Here is a 10716-nt window from a genome sequence, read left to right as displayed (position 1 = left end):
TCAGTCACCTTGGCCTCTCTGAAGGAGCAGACAAGTGCTTGTGTGCCAATCCAGTTCCCATTTAATGAAACCATCACCAGCTGCCTTTTCTTTGCCCTTAGGTCATGCCTCTGACCTCTCTTTCTCTTGCTCATGAAGGAGACTGGGAGGTTTAGAGGGCAGCTCCACCTGGCAAATGTCACATGGGCTCTGCTAGTCTGGCACCTTAGGGGACTGTCTACCTAAGCTTCAGGCAGTGAGTTACTGGTCTGATTCACTCCCCTCAATCTGGTGCATCTGTCCTGGCAGTCAGGTGTCTCCTGTGTCCATCAGTCGGGTGTGTGCTGCAGAATGAGAGCAGAGGAGGTGAACGCTGCCACTGCCTGCGCTGTCTCAGCTCTCTCTTGTGCCCAGCTCACCACCCTCAGGCGTGCAGCTGCATGATCAGCACTTGCTGATCAACTCCTGGCTTTCAAGGGTAAAAGAGAAAGGCGAAGAAGAAAAAAATGGTGTGCTGCTTTAAAGGTAAGTGCTTGATTGTGTATTTAGGATAAGTACTTCTATGTCTGTGCTGCCAGAGTTAAACTGGTGAAATGGTATGGGTCATGCTGTCATTCAGTGAAGCGTATGGCTGTTATATAAAGGTTTTAATTACTTTCTTCATCTGTCTGCTCAGGAACATCACGCGTCTGGCAAAATTTTGAGAAGGCTCAAGGCGTTAAAGAAAGCTCATCTAAATAAAGGAGGGTTAACGTGACATTGCAGTTACTTAATCCTGTATTGTCCTGCCATGTGACTGCAGGGACACTGAGGCGCAGCATTTCTTTTGCCTGGTGCACAGACTATGCTTTTCCTGTCATCTTCCAGAATCAGTTGCTTTGTTGAACACACCATGGGAAAGAAACAGAGGGGCAGCATACTTTTTACAGCAAGGCTTCCACACACAGTGACATTTCCACGGCACAGTGACAAGCTCACAGGCTGAAGAATGAATTTAAGGCAATCCCTACAGTCAGCTTTTGGACTTTTACCAGAATCAAAGAGAACTACGTTCTTAAGGTCAGCTATTCAAAATTAGCTAGAAGTATCTGGATTTATTCAGAGGAGTTAATCAGCTTTCTGTTTGACCTTTATCTATCAAGTTCTCAAAGGATCAAGCTAAAATCTGAATATTTGTGTCAAATATTTTGCATGTGTCAAATGTAGCATAGACAGTGAGCACTTTTCCACTTTCTTGCACAAAGTTTGCAGTTTTAATTGCAAAGCCTCTTTTACCTTGCAGCTGAAGATCCTGACACACTAACTCTGCTAGTGAGGAATGGATGTATACAGCTTCCAGATTTATCTCTGATTTTGAACAAGACATGCAATATGTAGATGTGCCAGATTTGGTTTTGAACAGTTTTTCAAACTAGTCTTTGGACTTTCTGTAAACTGCTACTATTATATTTTTTCTTTTGCTGCATTTACCACAGTGTCCATAATGTGCAGGATTGCATATTCATACAGAATTACTTAATTTAAACTTATCAGGACATCTTGTTAAATGGGGAAGTGATTACCCTATAGACTATGACAACAGGATATGTGAATGAAGGAAGTCTTGGAAAATACCGCTGTTCCAGGTGGCATCATGAGGACAGCAAAGAAGATGATGGGCACCAGGAGTGCCATGAAGGAGAAGAGGGAAAACAGCATAGGCTGACCCCATTTGAGAAGCTAATGCAGGATATGTCTCATAATGAAAAAGTGGTGAAAGAATTAACCCTGGGAAAGAGAATTGCCTTCTATCGAGTCAGAGGAGAAATAGGAAGTGGGAATTTCTCACAAGTGAAGCTTGGAATTCATTCCCTAACCAAAGGTAGGCATTATTGCATGCTGAATGACCTATATAAATGGCTTCCAATGGGAAGAAATATGCTGTATGAGCCTTAGGTACATATATAGATTGTGTGCGTTTCTGTATCTGTGTGTCTGTGTATTTTTAATGCTTTTGAGTTAATAGGCATACATAAAAGCTTAGGGTTGGATTAGGTGTTAAGGAAACTAGAAACATTTTCTCTACATGGCAGCTGTTACAGGAGGAGTTCATCGCTGCACTTCATGGAGTTAACACATCTTATCCTGTGTCTCAAACACTCCACAATTTGAAAAGTGGTATTGGGCCTCCCCTCCTATAACCTGCCCCAGCTCCTGGCCTGCAGGGATACAGGTGATGAATGCTCAGGACAGTGGGCTAGGCATCCTCCTGCCTGCAGCCAGAGGTAGCAAGACTTCCTTTGTTTCATCACAAATTTTACTAGTATGGACAAAAGTTTTATTTGGTCATGGTGATTCTGGTGACAAATGCTATGCCAAATTAACTGAATCATTTGCTGATGGTTCTTTACTGTAAAAATCTGGGATGGGGCTAGAGGTATGGGAGGAACAGGTGCAGGGAAACAAGCTCTGGTATTGCCAAACTGGTGTTTGGTTTGAATTGTCAGTTATTTTTCTTGTTTTAATTACAAAGCACCCTATCTGCTGCTTCTAGGAAGGACTACAAGGGCTAGGTAACTAGGGGACACTTCAGTCATAGATATAATTAAGAACTTGTCATCAGCCGTCCTGTTTCTTCTTCTGCCTTTGTCTGGCAATAATATAAATTGTTGTTGTTTTCCATCAGGGTGACAAAGTTTTTCTGTTTCTTTGTACATTACTATCTTGCTTTTCTTCTAATAGTCTTTACTTTTCATTTTGATTAACTCCCCTTCCCTTCATCATCTTAGAGGAGAGAGAACAAAATATGCCCCAAAACTGTATTATCTATTGTTATTTTCTCTAATCACTTCTTTCAGCCCAAATTTAAGAGGGGTGAATGCTCACAATTGTCTCTTGGGTGCAGCAGTTGTTGCACTGGGAATCTAAGTGGAGAACTGATGGTACTTAATTTTTCACATTTAAGCCTGCCAACACCCAAGGGTTGCTTTAACTGGGTGTTGAGTTTTTGGTTATGTTTGATTCAGAAAAGCATCTTTGTTCTACTTGGCCCACAAGTTGTTTTCTCTTCTGTGGTATTTCTTCTTCTTCCCAAGGTAACTGTTTTGTGCTTACTGTTGGAGGAAATGCTGCTTCTGTACTGGGAACACAGGGAATACTAATGAAAGGCAGTTAAAATTTTGATATGGATGAACCCTTTGCTGAACTTACTCAGGAAACAGGTTGCTTTAGTATATGAATAGAGCTGATTAAAAAATTATGAACTTCAGTAAGCTTGGAAACAATAAATACTAAAACCAAAACTGTACTTTTTCTTTTTCTGGACAAGGTTCTTTTTCAACAGATATCTCTCAAATTATTTTTCTTTTGTTTGTTTGTAATTTTTTTGGTTAAAGTGTTCCCTGGAGAATGAGTTGATTTATCAGCGCTAAGTTTGTCACTGTCATGAGGAAGAATGAAAGATAAATATTTTCCAGCTCATCTCTGCCTGTGAGCTTATCTGTGTTAATACAATACAGTACATGGACAGAAGAACAGAATGCACATAGGCATTCATGTATACACACTCACCATCATCAAAGAGGATTCTGTTTTTTGCAGTAGATATACATTGTTGTGTTGGCATTGAAATGATGTCCCTGCACAGTGTTAATGAGTGCAAGTCTTTTATAAAATCTGATTGTATAAATGAAAGGCTTCATCATTAATGCTGTACTGATCTCTGTGGTAGAGGGTGGTGTATGTGTCAGAGAGCTGTTCAGCTCTTCAGTTACTGAAGTTTTAATATGGTCTCTCTCCTGTATGATCCTGTATCAAAAGAGGAAACAATTTTTTTTTTCACTAACATAAGCATTTGTAACAATTATATATATGTGCTTTTTTGTTGCCCTTGCTATCTGTTGCAGCAAGACTAATGATTGAGAGAGAGAGAGAGAGGGGGAGAGAGAGAGAAAAGACTACTTCAGGATCATACTGGATAATGAACCATGTTTCCGTCATAAGGGCTGTCTTGGTTGTTTAGAAAACACAGAAAAATCTCTGGTGCTATGATGTGGATGCCCTGTCCTATGCCTTGGTCAGGTGCACTCTTCACTGGATAAAAAGCTGGCTGGCTGGACTTTGGGAGTGGTGCTGAATGGAGTTATATCCATAGGGGCTAGTCACTAGTGGAGCTCCACAGGACTCAGAATTCGGGCCAGGCCTAATCAATGTCAGCTAGTTTGCAGGTGACAACACACTGGGTGTGAGTGTTGCTCTGCAGAGGGATCAGGACAGGCTGGATCAATGGGCTGAGGCCAATGGTGTGAGGTTCAACAAGGCCCAGTGCTGGCTCCTGCCCTTGCGTCACACCAACCCCAGGCAGTGCCACAGGCTGGGGCAGAGTGGCTGGAAAGGACCTGGGGGTGCTGGTGGCAGCAGCTGAACATGAGCCAGGCTGTGCCCAGGTGGCCAAGAAGGCCAATGGCATCCTGGCCTGGCTCAGCAATAGTGTGGCCAGCAGGAACAGGGCAGGGATTGTCCCCCTGTCCTGGGCACTGGTGAGGCCACACCTGGAGTGCTGTGTTTCATTTGTTTTGGACTCTTCGCTACAAGAGAGACTTTGAAGTGCTGGAGAGTCCTGAGAAGGTCAACAGAACTGAGGCACAAGAGCTGTGAGGAGCGGCTGAGGCAGCTGGGGGGTGTTTAGCTTGCAGAAAAGGAGGCTCAGGGGAGACATTTTCAGTCTATAACTGCCTGACAGGATGGTGTAGCCAGGTGAAGGTTGGCATCTTCTCCTAGGTAGCAAAGGACAGAATAAGAGGAAATGGCCTCTAATTCTGCCAGGAAAGGTTGAGGTTTAGGTTAGATATTAGGAAAAATTTCTATACCACAGGGGTGGTCAGGCCTTGGAATGGGCTCCACAGTGAACTGATGAAGTCACCATTCCTGTAGATACTTCAAAGATGTGTAGATGCACCATTTAGGGACAATGTTTAGTGATGGGCTTGACAGGTAGGACTGCATGATCTTAGAGGTTCTTTTCTGGTATATGTTTCTATGTGTGTTGTGTTATTCAGGGGTTTTGCCCACTGTATTAACCTGAATTTTGGCAGAGATTTTCTCCAGAAATTCATGGAGTTTTCTTGCTAAGGACTGTTATGTTATTAAGCCCTGTATAACTTCTATTTTACATGCCTGCCAGCTGACAAAGGAAGTGTGAGAGCTCAGCTGAATAGAAGCAATTAAGAGCATCCAAAATTTATAGCTAGTAAGAAATCTGGCTAATGTGATATAAATTGCAAAAGCAGGAATGTCCAGGCACCCAGTTTCTGCTTTATTTTTAAAGCAATTTTAACTTGGTTTTGGTTGTATTTTTTTTCCTTCTGCCATCACAGCATACACCATTTCTTCCTGAAATTATTTTGCAACTTTTTCCTAGTTTCTCTTACCAGGATTTCACCTAGCACTTTTCAAACCTCATACACTGCATATAGTCAATCAAAGTATCTTTCAACTCTTTTTGTAATTATTTTGGTAAATAAGCTGCCTGCTAAAAATGTACTTCTGTTCAGCACAGCTGCTAAGCAAGAGTAATAGGGGATTTGTAAAACAAGCATTGTTTGGAAGCAGAAAGGAAGAATTTAGAAAATAAAAGAAAGGTGTCAGATTTTTTCACTCAAGGTGGGCTGGGTTTCTTTGCATGTCATGCATTTGCAAATGCAATGATGTTGATTTAAAGGTGCTTGGTCCTGATTTATGGTGGTGTTTGAGTAGGACAGGCTCTTCAGTTTTAAACCTTTTTTCCCCCTCCTCTTTCCTTTTAAAACCTTGCAGGGAAACTGACCAGGATGAAAAGTAGAGCAAAATGAAAGGGAAAAAGTAAAGCTTGAAGATTTTATTTTAAAGCCCAAATGTCCCCAAATTCTGTAGATGTAATGATGAAATTACATGGTTAATACTGGAAGAGTTGTAAGGATTTAGTTGTGCAAATATAATCTACTGCAAGCTGCTGCATTTTCCTCTTGGTTTAGGGGATCAATGCACTATGAACATAACAAGGGTCTTTCACCAGGTCAGCAGTCAGAGCACTGCCAGCATCACTGCCAGTAGCTGCATTTCCTCCTGGTTCACCCACCTCCACAGCACACAGGAGGTACCTGCTTCCCTCAGGGGCTCTCCCTCAGCTCAGAGAGAAGCAGTGTGGCCAGGACAGCTGCCCTGTGCTCAGCACAGATTCCTGAAAACAGGCACATCAAGGGATAATTCAGCACCTTCCACCACAAGAATCACTTGTGCTTCAAGTATCTGCTGCACTTCACTAGGGAGACCAACTGATATATGTATTATACTAAAAAAATTTAAATACAACAAACATGGAGTTTTCTTGATCTGTACAGACACATGCATAAGTATCCTTAACATTCCCTTATGTATGTTGAAATACTAAACTTGAGTTAAAATTTGATAACATTCAGTAAAGACTTGAATGATTTTATATCTAAACATGTGTAAAAATGTAATAGCCTTCTCATTCTTCTCACTTTCTACAGCAAGGGAACAATACTTTTTTCTAATTCATTCCCATTTACTAGAAACCAAGTGAAGTATTTTTTTTCTGAAATAGTTATTAAAAGTGATCAATTATTAAGAAATATGTGATTGTTTGATTAAGATAGTCTTGAAGGGAAAAAAACCCCAAACAACCAAGAATCCCTTCTTCACAGGAAAAAATAGTTGCTTCTATTGCTGTGATCCATTTAAATTTTGCTGTCCTGACAAGTTGTACAAAGCCACCATAAACCTGTTTTAACTAGACTAATCCTTCAAATACCAGCTGTATTCAGAAGAGTAAAGACAAAAGCCGTAACCTACAGACTAATACAGGAACATAAGGGCAACTGTGATTGACCTATTCATGCTGCTCTGAGCTACCCTGATAATGTAGTGTGGCTGCAGATATGTATGTTTTGTGGCCTTAGCTTCACTATGTAGGCTTTCAGAAACATGTAGGACTTAACAGCAGCTTTGCATTACCAGAACAGCATATGCCAGCTAGATTTGCTGTCTTAAGGATCCCTGCGACTTACTCTACTTCACTGCTCAGAATAAAATAGCCAAAGCCTCTAAATTCCCCACAAGCTTGTCTGCCTGGTAGGGAAAAAAGCACACGAATTTTGCAACTCCATTAGTGTCCAAGTACCTGGCTCGTCTGAGGAGCTCTGAGCTAAGAACAAAAGCACTGACTTTCTCTACCAGCAGTGGACACCTAAAGCAGCTGCTCTGCCTTCAGATACGTATTAGCCTGTCACAGCAAAGCACACCACGGCAGCAGATGATTTGATCAGCCCTTGGAATACTCTACCAGCCTTCAGTTACCCCAGCACTGAGTAGGATGTCACAGACAGAAAGGAGCAGGGGTTGTATGAAAGATTGCAGGGCTCAGTAGGTCCCTGCAGCTTAGTCTATACTGATGAGGTGAAATTTTATTGCACTTCTACAACCAAGCATTACTATATGTAAATAGTATTACAATTTGTACTTTGTTGCATTAACAACATGGAAAAAATGTTTTTCTCCTCAGAGAAAGTTGCAATTAAGATTTTGGACAAGACAAAGCTAGACCGGAAGACTCAACGTTTGCTGTCTCGTGAGATATCCAGCATGGAAAAGCTGCACCACCCAAATATCATCAGGCTCTATGAAGTGGTGGAGACACTCTCAAAACTGCACCTGGTGATGGAATATGCAGGAGGTGGGGAGCTCTTCACTAAAATCAGTACAGAAGGAAAGCTGCTAGAAACAGAGTGTAAAATAATCTTCTCCCAGATTGTGTCTGCTGTGAAGCACATGGTACGTTGCTCTTACACAGGCATGCTGCCTCTCACTACTCTAAGCACATTTTGTGGCTATTTCTTTTGACTTTTATTTCAGTTGTTTGAAACAACTGACTGTTGTTTCAGCAACAGATTTACTGTTACCCAAAATTTCAGACCCACATTTCTGAAAAGCAAAACAGCTATAGAAGTGCTGTGTTAAAGGTGTCTAAGGATTTTCATGTCCACCTCAAGTTACTGCCTCTCTTTTGACAGCTTTTGGGAGGAGACTGAACTGGAAACACCTGGTGGGTGGAATCACCCTTTTAGCACCAGTGTTGTATTTGCTTTAATGTGCTGTGGGCACCAGTGAACAAAGCTTCATTTATTCCCTCCCTGTTTCAAAACACAGGATCGGTGATTCTTCTGCTTCCAGAGAGGCTGGTTAGGTGTTGCAAATATCTGCTTTGCTTATGTGGGAGTCCGTCACTTAAAGACAGTCAACTCCTGGTTCCACTTCGATGCAAATCTGTGAGGTTAACACCCAACAAGTCACTTCTTGCCTTGTCTTCAGTATATACACTTAGGGTGATGCTATTTATGTAGAGCCCAAAGTAGCTTGTCACAGCAGAAAAAGAGCAATTAACTACTTTGGTACATCTTCTCTAAACCTTGAAGAGTAATTACAGCGACTTCAAAAAAATAAAAACGGGGAGAACTGTTCTACAATTCTGAGAAGCAACATTCGTTAAAACTGGCTCAGGCTGCCCTCCGGTGGCTCCTGTCCTTCTTGCCACGTAATAGCTTCTGCCGAAGTCAGAAGCAAGGGTGTTCTCAGGTCAGACATCTAGAGACGGCATCTCGCACTACACCTGGCTTATATAAACAGCATGCATTTCTCATGTATTTTGATGAAATGATCATATGCTTTAAGTGGTGGATTCAACATTTTATCCACAGGACAGGCACCCTGCAGCTACAAGAACTGAATTTACATTTCAAAATTACACATCTATTTCTTAGAATTAAACATAGACTATCAAGCTGGCCCAACCTCTTCATTTGTACACAGAGACTTCTGCACATTTCACTTTTGCTAAGCCATCACATCCAGGTTACATAAATCCCATCTCCCTGATGCCAGTGCACAAGGACAGAGGATCCCTGGCTATTACTGATGAGAGTTGAAATAGGATGCCAAAGGGTTTCTTTACAGCCTCCAGATACTGTGCAATGTTACTCCAAAGGATAAAACAGAGAATGCTCATCCATTCCTTCTACCTTATTCCAAAGAAGCTAAACTCTAACTTAATCAAGACAAGTATGTCATGACTAGGCAGAGCAAATTCAGTTTGAGTCCTTAGCTACTACTGGCATTTCCAAAGAAAAAAAGTAGAAGTTATGGTTTATGTATTACAGGTTTCTAAAACTAGAACACCACTAAACTTGGTTTCCTGCATCATGTAGCTCTATGAGGTCCAACTCTCTGGTCCTTTTCTCCTGGCACCACCAGTTCCTCATAGGACATTAGATCACAGAATGTAGTGGTAGCAAATTTCTTACTTTATCTGTGAAAATGTTCAGTTGGTGAACTAAATGTTTAAATCTGTAAGTTACATGCAGTAATGGCAAAACCCTAAACGGCTGTTAACCCTAAAAAAATACAGATTTTTCACATGGTATCTAGTCTCGTAGGATTAGCCACACTGCTCTCACACATTTGCTTCATGAAAATAGTTGCTATTAATTAATAAGTTGAGAGTGCTGTGCTTAAAAAATCCCAGCATCCTTCTTCTCCCCCTACTCAATTGTTTTGGTATCCTTGGAGAATTAAGTTAAATTTGATTAATATTTTTCCAATTGCAATACTAGTTTCTGAATTTGCCCAAGATAACTCGCTTTCTCCTTCAGGGTAATTAACCAATTAGAGGTAGCCATTGAGAACTGTCCTGGGAACAAACCAACAACTTTTCCTCTCCTTCCACAGCATGACAATAATATCATCCACCGGGACCTGAAAGCAGAAAACGTCTTCTATGCCAGCAACACCTGTGTTAAGGTGGGAGACTTTGGATTCAGCACAATAAGTAAAAGAGATGAAACTTTAAAAACTTTCTGTGGCTCTCCTCCTTACGCTGCTCCTGAACTCTTCCGAGATGAAAACTATATCGGCATCTATGTAGACATCTGGGCACTGGGAATCCTCCTGTACTTCATGATGACAGGTAGCATGCCATTCCGGGCAGATACTGTAGGCAAACTGAAAAAGTGCATTCTTGAAGGGACATACACTTTGCCTCCCTGCCTCTCAGAAAATTGCCAGAAACTGATAAAAGGAGTCCTTCAGCCAGTACCAACCAAGCGATACTCTGTCAAACTGATTATGAACAGTGAATGGATGCAAGGAATACAGTTCCCCAAACCTTTACAGACATTTAAATTGGATCCAAAGTATTTATCAGAAATCAGTACACTCAGAGAAGAAGAAATTGAAGTGAAAAATATTCTGGAAGATCTGGGAATCACAGAAGAGCACATTCAAAACAACCGGGGAAGAGATGCACGCAGCTCCATAACCGGAGTCTACAGAATTGTGTTGCACAGAGTACAGAAGAAAAGGGCACTTGAATCCGTTCCTATCATGTCCCAGCCAGATCCAAAAGAAGACGACTCAAGGAACGGAATCACTTCTTACAGTGGCATTAAGCACACATCCAAGCTGTGTTCTATTTTATAAAATTGCACTGCAGGCTTTATGCTCAGCACATTTGACAAAGGGGATTACTCACTTATCCTTAAGTTGTAGCATTACATTTTTTTTTGTAATTTTTGAATAAACCAGAAAGGCCTCATTTTCTTTGCATTTCTCAATTGACAGTGAAGCACTCAAATCAGAGCTCTCGTGCATTTGTTTGACCCATTCTCCAGACACTTGGTATAGCCAGTGCAAGAACTCAGTAACTGA

At 41.4% G+C, this 10716-nt stretch overlaps 1 protein-coding gene across 2 annotated transcripts; it reads left to right on the top strand.

The window, feature by feature from the left end:
• The first annotated feature begins 416 nt into the window (after positions 1-416).
• Positions 417-10603, top strand: NIM1K (NIM1 serine/threonine protein kinase). 2 transcript variants are annotated; one of them, XM_086869975.1, is made up of 5 exons: positions 417-504; positions 656-1038; positions 1605-1840; positions 7520-7788; positions 9739-10603. In XM_086869975.1, the coding sequence occupies exons 2-5, from the start codon at positions 968-970 to the stop codon at positions 10486-10488; spliced, it is 1326 nt and encodes a 441-aa protein (XP_086726101.1). In that variant the 5' UTR covers positions 417-504; positions 656-967; the 3' UTR covers positions 10489-10603. The 2 variants fall into 2 exon arrangements, with proteins under 2 accessions (XP_086726101.1, XP_023800238.1); XM_023944470.2 differs by lacking the exons at positions 417-504; positions 656-1038 and having other exon boundaries at positions 1454-1840.
• The last annotated feature ends 113 nt before the right edge of the window (positions 10604-10716 follow it).

Source organism: Cyanistes caeruleus, chromosome Z, assembly GCF_971803275.1.
Source record: "Cyanistes caeruleus chromosome Z, bCyaCae1.hap1.1, whole genome shotgun sequence".
NCBI classification, from domain to species: Eukaryota; Metazoa; Chordata; class Aves; order Passeriformes; family Paridae; genus Cyanistes; species Cyanistes caeruleus.
This window is presented reverse-complemented; position numbering and strand designations above follow the sequence as displayed.

Excerpts from the sequence above, each read along its gene's own strand:
- NIM1K (XM_086869975.1), top strand. The coding sequence starts at position 968 with ATGAATTTAAGGCAATCCCTACAGTCAGCTTTTGGACTTTTACCAGAA. Across the intron at positions 1,841-7,519 it reads AATTCATTCCCTAACCAAAG|AGAAAGTTGCAATTAAGATT; the intron begins GTAGGCATTATT and ends TTTTCTCCTCAG. Across the intron at positions 7,789-9,738 it reads TGTCTGCTGTGAAGCACATG|CATGACAATAATATCATCCA; the intron begins GTACGTTGCTCT and ends CTCCTTCCACAG.